This window comes from Corvus brachyrhynchos, unplaced genomic scaffold, assembly GCF_000691975.1.
Source record: "Corvus brachyrhynchos isolate BGI_N302 unplaced genomic scaffold, ASM69197v1 scaffold175, whole genome shotgun sequence".
Classification (NCBI taxonomy): Eukaryota; Metazoa; Chordata; class Aves; order Passeriformes; family Corvidae; genus Corvus; species Corvus brachyrhynchos.
The window spans coordinates 2,531,373-2,550,476 of NW_008238448.1; the positions used below are offsets into that span (position 1 = coordinate 2,531,373).

General features: G+C 38.9%; 1 protein-coding gene across 1 annotated transcript in view; it reads left to right on the forward strand.

The window, feature by feature from the left end:
• Nucleotides 1–17,468, forward strand: part of HADH (hydroxyacyl-CoA dehydrogenase) — a 17,995-nt gene extending 527 nt beyond the window's left edge. The window contains exons 2-8 of the mRNA XM_017736799.1: nt 3,097–3,228; nt 4,531–4,688; nt 9,433–9,559; nt 10,786–10,875; nt 12,416–12,488; nt 15,588–15,704; nt 16,738–17,468. Of these exons, the coding sequence (XP_017592288.1) occupies nt 3,097–3,228; nt 4,531–4,688; nt 9,433–9,559; nt 10,786–10,875; nt 12,416–12,488; nt 15,588–15,704; nt 16,738–16,856 (816 nt within the window). The 3' untranslated portion in view covers nt 16,857–17,468. The remainder of the gene's footprint in view (nt 1–3,096; nt 3,229–4,530; nt 4,689–9,432; nt 9,560–10,785; nt 10,876–12,415; nt 12,489–15,587; nt 15,705–16,737) is intronic.
• The last annotated feature ends 1,636 nt before the right edge of the window (nt 17,469–19,104 follow it).

Genomic DNA, 19,104 nt, shown 5'->3' on the forward strand with positions numbered 1-19,104 from the left:
CTGCTGCTCCTGCGCGTCCTGCGCTCCGCTCGGCCTCTTCGCTCGGAGCCGAGCCCGGCCGTGCTGCTGCGCTCCGCGCTGTCCGCGGGCGGGAAGGGGCGAGGCAAGGGAGGGCGAGCGGTCTGCCGGCGGACCAACGTTAATAAAACCCACAACAAATCAAAACAACCCTCCCAGCGCTTCTCTGAATGTGTTATAGTCCGTGTTCAAACTCCTTCGCGCTGTGCCTTTCCAGGCTGTGTTCGTGTGCGAAGCAGTGGCTGCGCTGGCGCTCGGCCGTGGCCGGGACGCGCTCCTGCGCTCCGCTGCCGGACTGCGGCGCGTTTGGGCTCGACTGCTGCCGAGGCGGGGTACAAAGTACTGCTGCTCTCTGCTTGCTCAGCTTGCACACTTCTCCTCCTCTTGCTAATCCGCACGTCTTCAGACGGGTTGGCGAGAGGAGCCAAGGCTGATTGTTTAATTTGTTTAAGGTGGTTCTTAAGACAGTGCGTGGACTAGTTGTAAACAGTGTGTAATAATATTTGGAAAATGTTGGTCCAGAAAGAAGCTTCTTCTAACTTGCCAAGGGAGCAGATCAAGTGACACTTTCCCAGTAGAATGCAGCACTAAAATGAGCATATATCTATCATATATTCAGAATTATGAAGTGGTTAATATTTAAATAGGACTTATTTTCCATTGCAAGTTTGATCTCAGGCCTTTGGCTTTCAAGTTCACCTTTAACTTGATAGCTTTGGGACATGAAACTGGACAGTCCTTTCAGTGATCTAAAATTTAGGTACTTAGTTAATTCAGAGAAAGAGCCTGTTGCCCAGGGTACCAGCGTAGTTCACAAACTTCACAAGAGTAAGGGAAGTAGGCAGACATCCCCAAGTGGAAACGGATAGTGAGACTGGAGCTGCAGCTCATGAATAGCAGTTCTTCATTTTAATGAATTAATAGGTTTCCTTCTCAGAACTGAAGATTTCCTGCATATCTGGCAAATCTCTAGCAAGAGGAATATAGAGTTGGTTTTTTTTTATTTTATTTTCTAAGGAAATAACTAGCTGTTTATTCTTATCTGATAAAAACACTCCTCTGTATCTTGATAGTAGAGCTTGAGGCTTCTACTGAAGGAAGCATCAAAGAACAACTTTGAAAAGTTGTTCTCATGTTTGAGGAAGATGCACACTATGCAAAGCTTATAGTTTTCCATGGAAAGTGAGCTGATCTTCATGTTCTGTTAGACTGCACTTTTTCAGAGAGCAGCTTGTCAAGAGAAACATGTCTGCTATTTGACAGTAACAGGGGTTGCAGGCCTCTATACTGTTAAGGACCCAGGATTGTTTTGCTGACCATCTGCCTCCAATTTATCAATCCAAAATTATCTCAAAGCAGAGGTCATTGTAACACTGAGTGGTGTCTCCCCTGCACCCTGCTGATAAAGCTGCTTTTCATCCCTTTTTGAACACTTAAGAAACTGTGTCTCTGCTTGCTTTTTCATACCGTCAGGTGAAGCAAACCTCTGCTAAAATGTATGGCTGAAAGCTGTAATTTTTGATTCTGCCCTGTGAAAAGCTTTTCTGTATGAGAAAAGCATTAATTGACTCCTCAGCACTCATGTTTTTAGCATTCTTAAGATCATTGGATGGTAGAGTCTAGGCAAGTGTTGTTTGAGTTGCAAGGAGATGGTATGATCTTGTCTCATTTTCTTCCTTCCTGTCCATGTAAATATGGTTGGGAAAGCGGGTGTTAATTTTTCTAGGATTTTTCACCAGCTGGTCAGTGATGATGTCATAAATGGATCCTCAGTGAAGCATCTCTTATAAACGTGCTTGGTAATGATTTTTCATCTGAACATTGAAGGGTCTTGCTTCACTGTTACAAATAATCAGCAGCAGATGAAGTGTTAGGAGTAGAAATACAAGCTTGGTTTAAGTGGTTTTTTTATGATTCAGGTGTTTTTATGGGATAACCATAGTGAAAATAAAAAACCAAGTTGGATAAAGAAATGCCCATGTGCAGACTGACCACTTGTTAAAGCTCTATTGCTGCTCTCCAGAGGCAATCTGGCATTTCTTTATTTGCTGGATTAGTAGGCAAATTGGATGAGAATATCACCATGCTTTTCTTCGTGAGATATCTGTACTTTCCATTTCAGCTAGCTTTGTTGGAGTAGGTCTTGTGGGTGCATGAGGGTTTTTAGTTGCCAGGTGTAAGGTTAAATGCAAGGTAAAAGATTGCTCTGAAGTTGAGTGACTTTAAAATCATCAGTGGAACCATGTTTTAACATCTGTTTTACACAGTTACTAAATTACAACCCTGTTAGTTCAGGGATTCTGAAAGTGGAGGTAGGCTGTTGCTCACTAACAAGAGGAACATAATTAAATTAATAGTGAAGTAACAGATAATGAACAGCTGATTTTTAATATGCTGATGCAGTGTGAGAAAGTGATATTAGACGTTTGAAATTAATTTAAATACCAACCAAAAAGGCAATCCAATAGGGCTGTCTGTAGCTGAGCCAGTGTTTGCACCAGGTGTGTAGTAAGGAGGCTTTGCAGCCACTCCGGTCTGTGCAGAGTTCTGGAGTGCCAAATGTTCACTGCTGCTCCCCAGCTCCACTGTCACCTTCCTGTTGTTGCAGGGACATGCTCATGGCCTGACAGCAGAGCTGTGTTCTGGGGACCCAGGGTTGGTCATCCCTTGTGCCACCTGCTCACCCTGCCTGCGTTCCAGTTTTGGTTTCCACAGCCCTTTTTCTTTACAAGATCCAAGGATCTCAGCTAAGCTGCTTGTTCCTTTCAAGACAGCTGTTTGTTCTGTAGTCATGGCCACATAATTTAGATGCCTTGAGACACAAGATTCTGCAGACATTGTGAGGGCAAGAGGGATTTCTTTTTCCTTTTCCCTCAAGCTGTTTGAGACCTTTATCCCTTCAGCTTCGCCCCAGCTGTGTACAGGTTTTTATGATTTTTCTAGTAAAGTGCATTTAGTTCAACGTTCTTTAGCTCTCTTTTGCCTAATTATTGCCTGGCGTTTGTCTGTCAACACAAGTCAATATGGTTGGTTGTTTTATGACATTGATGTTGAATTTTTTTTTTTTTTTTTAACTTTCAGGTTGCAGCAGCCAGTGGTCACACTGTGGTATTAGTAGACCAGTCAGATGAAATCCTTAAAAAGTCCACAAAAGGAATTGAAGAGAGTTTGAAGAGAGTGACAAAGAAGAAGTTTGCAGATAAGCCTGAGGTTGACATCTTCTTTATTCCTCTAGGAAAACTTGGGAGAATAAAAACTGCCATATTGAAGTTCTGATATTGCAGTTATGCATTATAGAGCATGCTTAAAAAGAAAACATTCTTCACTGTGTGCTAAAGAACTTGGATTTTCAGTTTGGTTTTTTTTAATTCAGGGAGGTTGAAAGATGTTTTACCTCGTTTCCTTTCTTTAGTAAACTCCAGCTTTGATATAAAGATTTAAACCAACTTAGTGATCTTTTAAAACAGATGCTAAGTGTGAAATGGAGTCAAATTATTCATCCTAACTTGATAGCAAGCAGTTTTTGAGTGGTTCCCTGGGAATGCACCCATTTTGTCCAAAAGCAAATAGTAACAATATTATCTTAATACCTGAGTAAGGAGTCTTTTTTTATTTTATTTTTTTTCCTCCTAACACTTGGGTACAGGATTACTGCAAAGGAAATGAGAGTGCATTTCAAGTGACACATGTTAGATGTATAACTTTGCATTTGCATTGCCGAGTAAGACTTGCATACAGCGAGCCACTGAGGAGCTGTTGATGTGTCTAACATTGTGTCCTAAGGGTTACTTGTTGCTGTGCTTGTTTCTCTAAACTCCACAGCAGTTTCATTTCTTCTTTTGATACATATTAACATATACAATGTATACTGATATTGATGACTCACAGAGAAATGGTGCAGCAGGCAAAGGGAGTGAAAAGGGCTTGTTTTCAGGAGTATGGAAATGCCAGGGTAAGTAGAGTGTACGTATATAATTATGGGGAGTCTTTTAATCAAAAAGAAAACTGTCCATATAATACTTGCACTTTTTGTATGACATGATATTCTACCATGTAGAGTTTTTTTATTGGTACTATGTTTCCATTTACCCTTGGCTGAAAGTCTTGCATTTCTGTTTGATTTCTGCCCTCATAAACTATGTCAACAGATTTACTAGTGAGAAAACATTTTTTTCCCCACTTTTGCACTGAAACTGTAGCTACTGATTGACCAACCAGGTGATCACTCAGCCTCTTGTGCTGAAGGTTGGACTGCAGCAAATGGTCTTCCTAAAAGAATGTGTTTAAAAGTATTGTATTTGCTTCAAAACCAGATTTGATTGGCTAGGAAAATTTTCTCAGTGGAAAGCATCGTACCTGTACACACTTAGAACTTTCTCATTGGTTTGGAAATGTGACAGACTGCCTGCATTTTTGGGGGGTCAAAAGCACCCGAGCACATAAGGGGATTTTCATGTAAAAGTAAATTAAATCACTGTAAACAGACATTACAGCATCTTGAAAATGTTTCAGGCTGGTGCTGAGTTCATTAAGAAGACCTTGAAGAACCTCACAACAAGCACAGATGCAGCATCAGTGGTCCACAGCACGGATCTGGTGATAGAAGCCATTGTGGAGAACCTGGAAGTTAAAAATCAACTCTTCAAGAGTCTGGATAAGTTTGCCCCAGAGTATGTGTATTTTTCCTGTTACATTTTGAAACTCAGACTATTTTATTTTCTGTTTTTATACTTGCAGTTAGTTCTCTATTTTCTTAGCTGCTTTATTTAAAAATGAGTTTTTCTCTCTTAGACTAGCTCCAGACTGTCATGTTGGTGTGGAATACTTCTTGTGCTAGGTGCAGTTCCAAACACTCTCAGGTGTGTTGCATTGCTTCATTTGCTTGTTGCATTGCTTCATTTGCTTGTTGCATTGCTTCATTTGTTGTTCCAGGTGTGTTTAGTCATTAAGGTTGCCCATCTACTTGGCAAGTTCAAATCTAAATCCAACTGCAAATGCAGAACAGTAAAATGAACTTGTTCCAGTACAATACTTGTTGTGGGTTATGGTTAATGTTGTGTTCGCATACTTAAATAGGGAATTGGGGTGATAAAGAATTTCTTTTCAGCACACCTGACATAATCAGGTTTTAAGAAGTCTCAGCTCAATAGTGTCTTAAATGAACTAAGTTTACTTTGTATTACAAGAGTTTGGAAACTGCTCATTGCTGGTTATTGTGTGTGGTGTAAAAGGGTAAATAGTATTTTAGTAAACACTCATTCAGTTACTTAAAGTCCCTGGAAATGTCTTTGAACTGTATTTGGTAACTGTTGGAAGCTACTGTTGAATTCTATCCAAACCCAAAAATGCTGTTAAGGTGAGCGTGCAGACTCAGGAAGTTGAGCCTTGTAACTGATGAGTCAGGACCACAGGACCTTGACTGCTTGCAGGTTGAGATTTTAACTAGTGCAAGTAAGTCTGGGGTATTGGCTAAGAGGTATTCTAGACTGTCTAGCCTGTCAACTGGGCAAGCTGTGCCTTGAATATCATGTCAGGGGAGAAACGATGTTATCATTAGTTGACTTCAGCCTGGGGAGATTTTCAGGCTTTCTCATACTGTCAGTAATTAAAATTACCTGGTGTTTTTGAAAACAATAAATGATCACAAGCAGCCGTGTACTGAGCACAGGGTAACTTGCCATTGCCCTGACACACAAAAGAAAGTAGCTGCCTTTCACATTTAAGAGAGTACCTTGTTATGGTTGGATTGTGCTTATTTTGTGCAAACAGACCATTGGTTGTTCGAGTATTTAATGAGCAAATTAGACTGTAGTAACTGGCAAACTGTCTAAAACCAGTCAGCAAGGAAATGTGGGCATAGAGACTTGGACATAGGGACTCATTTGAAAATATGTGTGTTTGGAACACCTGAGGCTATTTTTCAGAAGTCTGAGCTGTTCGTCAGCATAGCTGCTGTAAAACATTGAATTTTACATTACAGTGTTAAAAGATACTGGAAATTGTTCAAATATGCTCCTGCCCATTGCAAAAGGGTTGATTTTGCAGGGTTGGGAAAAATGACTAAGACAAGAAGCCTTCCTTTTAAGAGGATATTTGGAAATTATTATAAACATACAGGTAACTTATGTATAGGATAAAGGAAAGTGAAGTGAATGGCGAAGAAAATGGGTTGCAGTGTAGAAGGTCTAGATGAAAAACCTGTAAAATAGTGGAACTTAGTAGTCAGATGTTTAAAATATTAGCTATTGGATATAAAAAGGAACTTGTAATTGTGAGAGAATATAGAGTTGCAGATCACGTGAGTAATATGGGGAAAGACAGAAACGTCTAGTGTTTTTCCATGTGTTAGAAGAAAGCTGTAGGCTTTAGTCATCCCACATGGCACTGTGCTAGAATGGAAAGCTCTCCATGTCAGTGCAAGCATTCTACAGCCTTTTCTAAGACTGAATAGTTCAAAATTTACAAACCTATTATATGGACTAACAGTTCTGTCAGCTCAGTAGGGGGTGGTAGACTTGTGGTTAATTGGTAACAAAGACAGGATTTGTTTAAAGACAGCTTTGAGGCTCAGGAGGAGCTTTGCTTCTGAGGGGCTCTGGGCATTGATGGCCCTCTGAAGTGTGGGTTACAGGCAGACACCAGGAAAGACCAGGCTGCTGTGGAAGGAGGACTTGGCTTCATTCAAATCTCAGGACTTACCACAGAGGTGGATGATAGCAGCTGGAAATGTGAGGGGCTAGGTATGACAGGTGTTCTGACAAGATGATGAATTCTGCCTGTGAAACATAAGCTTTGTGAAACCCTGCATTTTTCTTCTTTCGTGCTGTATTTCATGGCTCATGCTTTTCCTCAGCTGCAACATGTACTTGTTCATCTCCCATTTTTGCACTATGAATACATCTCCAGGGAAAATAAATAAGCCTGGCGAGTGCAAAAAACTAAAATATTACATTGAAAAAACAGAGCACAGTTAACTTAATTCCTCTTCCTTTTCTTATAAAATAACTGTAATTCCTCTGAAAGTGGATCTATAAATGTAGGGGATGGGAAAGCTATTTTTTTATTGAGAGAAGTTGTATTTGTGAGTGGGGGGAGAATTTCTCTTAAGTGTTTAAGACAAATGTAATAAGCCAGGAGCATTTGGCAACCCCAGAGCACTTTGGAAACTCAGGGTATTTTTCATCTGGGTAACTGTCCAGGTGAAATAGTGGATGCTGTTTCTTGGGTGCCATCAGTCTGAGAGCATACAGGTTTATGTTCTTGGAGCATTGCAAAATTCCTTGTGTATGTTCTATTCTTCTCAGTGTTATACTCACCATATTTGATATATATTACTGTGTTACATGGTCATCATCTTTGGAGCAGACTAAAGCATTGCTACCCTCTCTTCAGTTTTGTTTTCCTTTTCTTGAATGGAGTCAGTCTTACATTTTCATTTTGAAAAGGTCAGGCAAGGATTTTGTAGACACTGCAGCACTTTTCCGAACAGGGTCATAACAAATATGACAAAAGAACTTTTGGGTCTCCACTTTAAGAACTTTTTGGTACTTGCTTTCTGTTCTTTTGTGGGATGTGGGAATACCCATCAGTATTTCTTGGTCTAGGATTTACCTTTAGATGTGGAAACTCAGCTTGGACCTGGCCAGATTTTTTCAGCTGTTCACTGTGTTAGAATGAATATGTTATAAAACTGTTCCAAAATGAAGCGTTGTTCAGTGTTTGCTGTGTAAGGCAGCTGGACTGTATGAGTCGGGTTTATTGGAATGGTCGATTTCTCTTGTGTTGGGCTCTGTTTCTGACGTCTTTCTCTGAGCCACTAGATGGCACCAAGAGAAAGCACACTGGTGCTGGGAAAGCCATCGCTATGGCTTCGCTAGTACTGGCTTTCCAAAGCCTCCTAACTCGGCTGTCACCTGAAGCATGGATTGTGTAATTCTAAGTCACAGAGGCATGAAAATTCTATTTTAAACTCAACTGAAATCAGTTGGTTGGTCAGAGAAGAAAGTGTAACTCAAATGCACTTCTTCACAGTGCAAATTCAATGCTGTTCTTTTTTCCAAGGCTTTATGTTGTATGAGGCTGCAAGTATTCACCCACAGAAGAGCTACTGAGGCAATATCTCTTACTGAACTCAGATATAAACCTAGCAATGATTATATTTCACAAATCAATGTGCTTAATTTTTATATGACTATTTTAATATTTATATACAGTGGCAATTTTTTGGTGAGGATAAGTGACTTCTGTATGCACTGACCTTGCAAGGTCAAAACTATGAAACTCAGACTGCTCCTTCTAGTACCTCACCTCAGAGCAATGTAAAGCCACTTTATGCTGGAGAGATAACAAAAGAGTATTTGTAAGAAGAGTAAACAGGAATTTTCAGGATTTTTTATTTCCTTCACTATAATGAAAAAGAAAACATAATAAAAAATGGAAAACAAAGTGGGTGTTTTTGTCCTGAAATGTTTTCTTTTAATGCCACTATAAGATGTCCCCATGGCTTGGACATAATTTTTCTGAAAGCTCTGTTGTAAAGCTCAGTTACATCTTAGTACAATGTAAGCAAAATATCAATGTAGATAAACATTTGTTGAGTCTAGTAGGATCACTTTTTGAAGGGATAGTAGGATGCAGCCCAGAATGGAAGGTGGGTATTCATCTCTTATTTAGTTTCTGATTTTTGTGATTTGAAGAAAAAGCCATTTCTGTAAGTTTTTGGTGTGATGTCACTATAGTGGAGCTGTTGAGGTTTTGAGATATTTTTGGGAAGAAAAATCCTAACAAACAAAATACCCAAACCATTATAAATTGCAGTTAGTAAATCTGGTTTAAGTCTGGAAAAAGACTTCATATATGTCTTAAAATTCTTGGCATTTTGTGTATCCTTTGCAGTGTCCTATGCATGGCAGATTTTACCTTTTCTCTATTTTTTTCCCATCAAATCTTTGCTCTGTTGGTAGGTTTGCTCATCATGTCTATCACTGGTCATTTTAAAACAAAGTAGATTGCAAATTTCCCGTAAGACTCCGAAGTGCATTTTTGACATGGCATATGATTGGGTTTCAATAACTGTGTAAATGTGTTTAACAACAAATAAAAATACCTTTAGGTTTCCAGGATTGCTGAAGGAATTACCTGGAATGGATCTGGGGAGTTAAATAAAATTTTCTACTTGTGCAGTCTTTTTTTCTTGCACCTAATAAAAGTATTCAATATAATTCCTCGGGAATCAGAAACTCACACGGTCTTTGCAGTGGTTGTTTAGTCATTCCTGTGCTTAGACCTCAGCAAAAGGACCATGATAAACTGCTGGGGTATTTCTGAGAATTCTTGGATGGTTAACCAATATTTCTGTTTAGTGCCTCAGTCTCCTACTGTCCTTGATGCAGTCTATATATTTCTTATTTCCAGGCATACGATATTTGCAAGCAACACTTCATCCTTGCAAATCACAGAGATGGCAAACGCAACCACCAGGCAGGACCGATTCGGTGGTCTCCATTTCTTCAATCCTGTGCCTATGATGAAGCTTGTGGAGGTGAGTGTCTTGTGAGCACACCTTACAGGGGATATTATGATCACCTTCCATCATAGCAACAACTGCAGCCCAGCAGTGCAATTGTCAGCAGTAGGATTTCTGTTAGATCGACAGAGCTGATCTCAGTTTGCAGCTGTTCTGATTTGGAATTAGCTACCTCTAGTGATTAGAGGGTGCTGCAGTCTCTGTTGAGGGGCAAGTTTAAGAGACAGAGGTAACTTCTTCAGTCTCAAGGCTCCAGAATTCTCCACTGAACTGCCAACAGAGGTGCTGTTTATAGCCGTCATTTCAGGCAGGCAGGCTTATTCATAAGAACTGCTGCTACTAGTGTAGGAATCAATAGAAAATGCCAGGAGATGAAATCTTACTGCCTTGTGACTTTTGAAGCAAAGTCAGTCGTGTTTGTTTCAATGTTTCCAGTGCTACAGGCTGGGAACAGAGCGGCTGAAATCTGACCAGAGGAAAAGGATCTGGGAGTGCTGGCTGACAGCAGCTGAACATGAGCCAGCTGTGCCCAGGTGGCCAAGAAGGCCAATGGCATCCTGGCTTATGTCAAAAATAGTGTGGCCAGCAGGACAAGGGCAGTGATTGTTCCCTGTACATGGCACTGGTGACCTTAAGATTTGTGTCCAGTTCTGGGCCCCTCACTACAAGAAAGACACTGAGGTGCTGGAGCATGTTCAGAGAAGGGAAACAGAGCTGGTGACAAGTCTGGAGAGTAACTCACATGAGGAGCAGCTGAGGGAGCTGGGAGTGTTTAGCCTGAGAAAAGAAGGCCCAGGGGAAACCTTATCACTCCCTAAAATTTCCTGAGAGGAGGTTGTAGTGAGGTGGGGTAGCTGTTGCAACCTGTTATATCAGGGACTACATCTGTTCAAATGGTTCTCTAGAGTGATGTCTTTGTGTTTCCCAAGACAACAGAGACTATGTAGCTTTTAAAGTTGTTTTGATACACTGTAATCTCTTAAGTGTGCTCACAAAGAATGGTCCCTTTTACCATCCATCCATAGTGGCTGAGTGGGAAAGTGTCTTAAAGAAACACGTAATTGTGAATTGCTGTTAAAATAGTGTTCTGTGTCTGTTACATATATATCCATTGAAGTTGGTTTTTTTGCAAAACGTTCTTTGAATGTCTGGAAGAGTGTTCTGGATTACATTGCTGTAATGGGGAAATGAGATTCTGCTCATAAATATGCTTATGCTTTCTCTGCCTTCCCTCTACCCAGGTCATCAAGACTCCAATGACCAGCCAAAAGACTTTTGAATCACTAGTGGATTTCAGTAAAGCAGTAGGAAAGAGTCCTGTCAGTTGTAAGGTGAGTAGGTTTTGACTGTATAGTGTTTGGAGGGTCTGTTCTTGTAGACTGGTAATTTTAATGAGGTGGGTTTGAATAGCTGTAAGAGCACTTCAAAACTTTCCAGGCTGTTTCTTGTCCGGTTTGTCATCTCTTTTAAAAGCAGTTTGACAAAACACCCACATTTACCACAAAGTCTTCAAAGTTCAGTGACTTTAGACAACTTGTCTGGAGCAGCAAAACTCACAAGCATCAGGGTTTACTGTTATGGAGTCTTTTTTTTCAAGTTCTGCAAAAACTTAGACTGGAGAGCATGAGCAGGAGCTCATCTTTAGCCATGCCAGAGACAAGACTGCTGCCTCTTGTACTGTGAGACAGTTGCATGAATCTTCCATGGTGTGTACTCATTGCAAGTTTTTCTTAAAACTACACTAACTAGGAGCATATTAATCTTCATTGCTTCTCAGCTTTGGGTTTTCTTCTCTAGAGGAATACCCTACTGCCAAAGCACACTTTTTCTGAATCCATTAAGCTGTGGTCTGGATAGCTTTATGCAAGCTACTGCCTTGAGATTCACAGCTCCCAGGAGACATTTGCTCATAAGAAGAAGGGCCTGCAATCTGATAGTTACCAGTGTTCAACATCTGGATGCTGGACTCTAATTCTGGTTGTATTCTTTAATTCTGGCTATATTCTCTAAATTCTGGCTAAATTGTTCTGTGGTCCCAGTTGACTTTTATCCTGTTTCTGTCACAGTTTTGCAGTATGCAATGTGTAGAATATAGGATGAATTGTTATAAATTAGCTTGGATAGAGAATAATGCAGTATTCACTCCTGAACTTTTTTTCTTTAAATTCTTGCTTATAGAAGAAACATTGCTTGGAATTCTCTGGATTAAATATTGAGATAAAATGGAATGAATAATAAACATCTGAAACAGTAGTAGTATACAAAACAACGCTATATTTGCAAAGCTCTTTCTCTTGTGTTTGTACTATTGCTTTTGATAAATGCTTGTGCAAAAGAAGTTTTGTATTCATTTGTTACCTTCTGATAGCATGTGTCTTATCTTTTCATTGTTAGTGTTGATGTTTGCTGTAAAAATGATCCTAACTTTCAAAAGTATGGGTCACCAGTGAGCAGTGAGGGGGAGAAGTAGACTATTTAGTCAGGAGTGTTTCTGGCTGTGGACACACACACAAAAAAACCTGCTAGGGAAGAACTGCTTCTCTCCTATCCTTCAGGAAATTGTATCATTAGAATCTTGATAAAGAAAAGACTGTCCACATTAAATTGTTTTAAGATTAATTGCTTTGGGCTTGTAGTAGTCTTATTGTGCTCAGTCATGATGACTGCTTATGTGCCATTCCTTATTTGAATTTCGCAATGTTTTATGCTTTAATACTGACCGGATAAGTGACATGAAAAATGCAGTTCAGAGAGTCTCTTAAGTAATGCTACAATAAGTGTCTTCATCCTCCTGTTTCATTTGTCATGTAGCTTTTGAGTATAGTTCTGGTAAAGCGTGTTTACTTAGGATTCCTATTTTATTTTTCCTAGGATACTCCAGGGTTTATTGTAAACCGTCTGTTAGTGCCGTATATGATGGAAGCTGTTCGACTTTTTGAGAGAGGTACTTGGTGGGATATTGGATTCAGGGAATGTTGACATTTAACACTGCTAAATGTTACATTGCTTCAGAAAAGTCTTGGGATTCCCTCAAAATTTTCAGACATTAAAGGCTGGAAGTGAATAGAGAATGTTAAATATGAGCCAACATATGCGACTGGAAAGGCCTTCCCTTCACTTTGAAATGTCAGGTTATGCAGAGTTGGAAGGTACTAGTTACTTGTGTGTGAAATTCCTGGTGGTGGAAAATATTTCTGGCTTGGAGGTGACAAGGTGAGTGTAGTGCCATTGTAAAAATATCCTCTGCCAGCTATTCAGGAACTTCCCTCTCTCTCCCAGGAGATGTTGATAAAAGTGATTGAAAATCCCATAATGGGACTATTAGTAAAGTTCTCCTGAGTTCATTTATACGGGGCTTGTGAAAGAAGCCACCAGTTTTGAGGTAAGTGGTATAATAGTGTCACACTACTGGCACAGAAGTGATTTGGGCTCAGCTACTGCCACGTAAAACTTCCTGTTCCCCTTCTGTGTACTTTTTTTAGACATAGGTTCTTCAGGAACTCCAGTCTCACTGCTGGTCTCTTTTACATTAATACATAGGTAGAAATAATCATGAATCCCCAAAGAACCACTGAATTTTTCAAAGCATTGATGCTTGTTTTGAAAAGAAGCCAATAATGAATGTAGTAGATAAAGATGAAATTACAGACTATAATTGCTTTTATTTCAAGTGCTCTGCTCATAGCTTCGTGGTACTAAGAATGTCATTTGAAACATTTTGTTTTTGAAATCACTGCTTTATTACAGATGAAAGCACTCCATTTTCAGGATTCCACCAGATATGCTTTAAATATTAAAGATCTCTTTTAAAGCACATGGAAGGGATGGTTTGATCTCCCCAAAAAAAAAAAAAAATCAACACCACTACTTGTTTATCCATCAACAGATGTACCTAATTACATCTCAAAGGAAGAAAAGAGCAAATTTAATGACTTGAAAGGCAAAGGCATGAATGCAAGGGGGCATTATTCTTTTAGAAAAAGTCACAGTTTTAAATAAAGTGTGTGGGTGTTTCAGTGTGTTTAAAAGAGGTGCCTTTGTTAAGTGACATGTATCGTTGTGCATATTTCAGGAGACAACAGAACTTTTAATTAAATGCAGAAGAAAACAGTCACTGAGTTTGTATGTTAAAACTGACTGCTTTCTGCCTAAGCAAAGCAATATTTTGATGTAATCTTTATTCTTTTTGTATTTTGTCCCACAGTATGATATTTCCAAACTTGTTAAAGTTAATTTGTGAATTTTTAACTCTAATGAAATCTATTTAAAAAGCTGGTTGATGTCTTGAGAAGGCTGATGGCTGTCTTTTAATTCATATGTTCCAGTGAATCAGGTTAAATTTTTATCATATCCTTTGTGTTTATTCTCAGAGTAGACACTTGAGCCAGATTGTCATCTACATCAGAATGAAATTGTGTCTCTTTCCTGGTAATCCCAAGCACTGAAATGCCATTTTATTGGGCTAGTCCTTGAGTTTTTATTTTACAAAATCTCATTCTGTTAAGTGTGTGCTTTTGCATATGCAAAATACCTTTAGTATATTAACAATGACTTAAACAGGGGACATATTGTAAATATTAATGTCTAGTGGTCTGTACTTCTCTGTTCTTAGTGGAAAAACTAAAAAGCAGTCAGCTAAGTTTCTGTGGAAGTCTGCTTTATACTAGGAGAGACTAGAATGAACTAGGGATATAGCCCTTGTTTGCCCTTTTATTATTTTTTATTGTATTATAATGAAACTTTAGTGTGGCCAAGTCCCAAGTTTAACAATGTGGGACAAATCTGTTGATAGAACAAGTATGTATACTGACATCAACTGCAGATGAGCTGAGGATTTAGCTGTGTTTGAATTTGGGAAGCTGAAATTATGTTAGAATTAGGTAAGGCTACTCTCCGCAGCTTCTCAGAAATAAAATGAGGCTTGAAAAAACCATTGTCGGCTTTAAAGAGTAAAGGGAGGTATAGATAAATTATTAGTTCATACAGAACTGTCACTGAAGTTGTTACCTTTACAAGAGATTTTGTAAATTTATTTCTAAGGTTCTCTGATCTTAGGTGTATAAATTGCACAGGCTATGTCTGCCAAGCTGCCGGACACCCTGAATACCTGTACGCATTGAGCACGGAGGTTACTTAACAAGTACCTCTGGGGTTTGTATAACTTCATCCTTTTTATAGGATCTGCAGAGAAAATGCACTGCCTTTATCAAAATATGAGTTAGAAGTATGTAGTAGAGGTGCATCTGCTTTGATGACAGTCTAAAATATGTATGCAGCTAAAGAATGAGGTTACAGTTAACTGTGACAATGTGGCAATGCAGGATTTGTATTTTTATAGGCACAGACTGAAGTAGAAGTAACAAATTTCTGATAATTTTGATTATTTCTTTTTAAATAATGTTGGAATTAATGAATTCAACTGCACTTGCACAGTCATTTCAGGTCTTTCCTATCTGCCATCTCTGATCGCAAGAGATATCCCCTGGTGATAGGTGCTGTAGCTAAACATGTTACTCAGCTGCTCCAGCTCCCCTCTCCGTGCCTGCCTTACCCATCAGCTGGATATCACTTGTGTTCTGGAAGTTGTAATGTAAGGGTAGCTCCATCCTGTGCATCATTCAAAAGCTGCTGCTGATCTGACGAAGCTGAAATTGAGTTGTTTCCTTACTTACTCTGTTCTGCTGCCTCTAAAAGAAGCTCTTTCTTCAGTGACCAGTCCTTCCTTTAGTCATTCTGATAGGTTCAGCACAGTAGCTGTGGCTCCATCAGTAGTGCAGTGCTCTGTATTTAAATGCAAGAGGAAGCCAGGAAAATGGAAAGCAGGCCTGCAGGGCTTGCTTTTTTTAAAATTTTCTTTTGTGAGAGGTTCAGCTTTATGCTTCAGCATGTGTATGCTGACTCCAGTTTTTGTGGCTGTGAAACAAGCAGAGATTTCTGTGAAGAGCTGCACCAGGGTGAAATAACACCCTGTTAATTATTTATAAGTGGTGCCAAGGAGATGTGGAATCTTCTCTGTTCATCAAACTGTCAATCTTTTCTCTAGGAGATGCATCAAAGGAAGATATTGATGTTGCTATGAAGCTTGGGGCTGGCTATCCCATGGGTCCATTTGAACTGCTGGACTATGTTGGGTTGGATACCAGTAAATACATTATAGATGGTACTGCATGCTTATTTTTTTCTGCTTTTCCCCTTTTTAGCTAAATTGTAGATGTTCTAATGCAAATGTGACTCTTAATTATTTAAACTGAATGTTTATGGTATAGCCTTTGAACTGTTGAGGAGAAAGGAGTTAGAATTCAGCTCAGAATGCTGTGTGAGTGCAGCATTTGTACTGCATGCCTGTACCCTTTGTACATGGGGACAGAACAGTGGTGGCTTTGCTGACTTCATCAGGTGCTCCTGGAAAGTAATAGTATTAACGTTAATGGTACTTTATATAACTAAAAAGGATCAGTGACATCTACTGGAGGTGGGAAATTCTGTTGAAAAGCAGCAAATGTTGAAACCCCCTATCCTTTTTCTACCAGCCATATATTTTCATTCTTAATTAATAAGAAACCCAGTAAATACTTCAAAAGACATAAGTGAACCATCTCCCTCTCACTTCATTTAGTAAGTGGGTAAATGTCAGTACAGTAACAAAAACATACATAATTGGTGACAGCTCATTGATGGTTGTTGTGTTTTTTTGAATGAGCAGCTTAAACATCCTCTGAGGCAGAATGTCACTTTGAAGATGGCATTTTCAGTGGAACTTCTTTTGCTTTTAGTCAGTACTGTGGAGTAGTGTTACATTGTTCTAAGTAACTGTGTGTTTCAAAGGTAGAAACTCAATTTGGAATTTCTTTGCACTTGAATTTCTTCTCAGCAGAGCCTTTATTTTATTTCTTTGTACTTAAATATGTTTCAAAAGTTCTCCTTAATTCTTTTAAAAAATCCTCAGTGGTGGAGATTATAAGGTGTTTGGAGAACACTGAGCTTGAAGACTAATTGTTAGATTTGTGCATAATTGTCAATACTGATCTGGGCTTTATGAAGCTGTACTGAAGGGTCTCAGAGAGCCTAGAATAAGTTCCAGTCTTTCTTCACTTTTCTGACCTTCTAATGGTTTTCTAAGGAGATGCAGATCTCTGTTGTCTTTGCATATAAACAGAACTGTTACTAATTCATCCACTTCCCTTCCTTTCCAGGATGGCATTCATTAGAGCCCAACAATCCTCTTTTTGCACCCAGCCCACTCCTGAATAAACTGGTAGAAGAAAAGAAGCTGGGTAAAAAGACTGGAGAAGGATTTTACAAATACAAATGAACTCCAGACCTCAAGAGGTGTTAAACTATCTGTATATGCTATTCAGTGTTGCCATAATACAGGTGTTTAAACCTTCCCAAGGGTGGCACAAGCTGCGTTTAGAACATAACTCACTTGTGAACTGAGTGATTGCACTAGTTAACTATGGTCAAAGCTTGATTTGGTAGATTGTTTATTTCTTGTAATTCCGAAAATCTTTCTATGTACAGTGCCTTCATGAAATGTTGATTTTTCTCAGGTGCAGTACAGAATGACAAGTGAATTTACGTATTTGAAACATTATTATATTGATGGGGAAAATCCTAAAAATAACCTCCCTTTCTTAAAAATAAAATTTTCAGCAATTCTGTATTGAGTCTGAGGGCTTGCAGTTGTGTCTTGGATGGAGCCCACAGGGTGGCAGTCTCTTCCCACGCTGGCAAACGCAGCCTGGACAGGCAGTTGGATGTTTTGTTAGGATTTTTCTTAAGTGCACCGCTAATCTGTAGGTGTAAATTACAGTGCCTTGAACAATAATGTTTTGAAGGACATATTTAAAAATAAATAAAGAATCCCACAATGGCAGGCTGTTTCCCATAGCAGAAAGTTCCCAATAAAGCATTTAAAAGCAGAGCTCATGATTTGTCTTGGGGTTTTCTAGCATTTTCAATTAGTGGTTGGGGGCCTACTTTTGCTAGGTGCTGTAGGAACATAATGAAGATTTCTAGGTGATTTATGTTCTCAGGGCATAAACTAGGACACTGGTGAACGCTTCTGAATGTTTTCTAGAGTCCTGTAAATTGACTCTATTTAAAGTGTCATTTTTACACAATACACTACTACTGTAGTTGAGTACTTTCAGGATTGCAGTTGGGAGTTTGTGCTGTGTAAATAAATAAGTGTGTCTGGCTGTGTGAGGCAACTTCTGTTTTGCAACTTGATTTCCTTGGGTTTTAGCAGAGTTGAATTTGTCCATGGTGGGAGTGCATCAAATCCTACCTTTTCTCCTAGTATTGCAGAGCAAGTGGGCGTGAGGATTGGTGTTCCAGTTCAACTCGGTAGTAGTGTTCCTTTACTTTCTGTACTAAGTGCTTATATGTATATTTTTAAGTACAGAAATTATGAATAGTTATTTAATGCCAAGTTGCCTCTTCCTCCTTCTTCCATCATTAATTCAGATTGCATATAAAGAAACTGAGGATGACAGATGTTAATTTCCTTGTACACAATCACACAAGAAATCTCTGAGTAGGGAACAAAATTCTTGGTTTATTGGATCCTGGTTCTTAATTACTTGTCATCTGATTTTGGGCCACTTGTCTTGAAAGGAAAGGGTTAAAGGAAAGAAACAGTACTATAGACAGTCTCTTTCCTTTACTAATATATTGTTAAATTGACTTGGTTTTACTAAAATACAGTCCACTTCTTACATATGAAGTCTGTTTCATTGAAGGTTCTTAATGCTCATAGCTCAGTTTAGTGACTTTTAAGTACTGCAGGGTGAAGTTAGCTTCAGTACTACTGTTTTCAGTCGTAATTAAAAGTGGGAATGTGTATTACTCTTGTGTCTTAAAAAATGCAATTTGTTTTTTACAAAAACATTAGGTAGAAGTAATTTGCTACTGCTCCCTTTACTTGGATGATTTGATTTGGAGAGGGGTAGGTTTATAGCAAGGCATAGGCTACTTAATGTAAAATGTGCAAAATAATATTCACTATTAAATGTGATATTTTAGAAAAATAAACTTTCTCTAAAACAGTGTTTTCCTTTCAGGAGCTCTAACAGGTACAGTATGTGTATAAGTAATAAATAGAAGAAACCTGAAAAAGAGGCATTTGTAAGTTGAACTTGCTATTTGAGAAGAAACTTCTTTTTTTAGCAGAATAGGCCCTGTGAAGGTACTTTAATGGTGGGTGGGGATAGTTTATTTTATCAGCATGTGGAGTGTTGTGCCAGGATGAGTAGAGATGAGGCAAAGGGTGAAAACTTCAAATACTCCCTCTTAAATCTAGATCAGAATGCGTAGTGGTAATTGAATGACTGTAGCCATTGAAACAAGGTAAGCCTTTTCTTTTGCTCATCAGTGGGAGGCATGGAGGATGTAGAAGTCCCTTTTAAGGTTCAGGGTCATGAGGAAATTAGCCAGAGGTAGGATATTAAATACTCCTGAACTTTACAAGAATTTCCATGGCGTTGATAGTTTAAAGATTTCTAGAGAGCTTAAAGAATACGTAATGAAATAAAGGAATTGTCTATTGCCACCTTTTC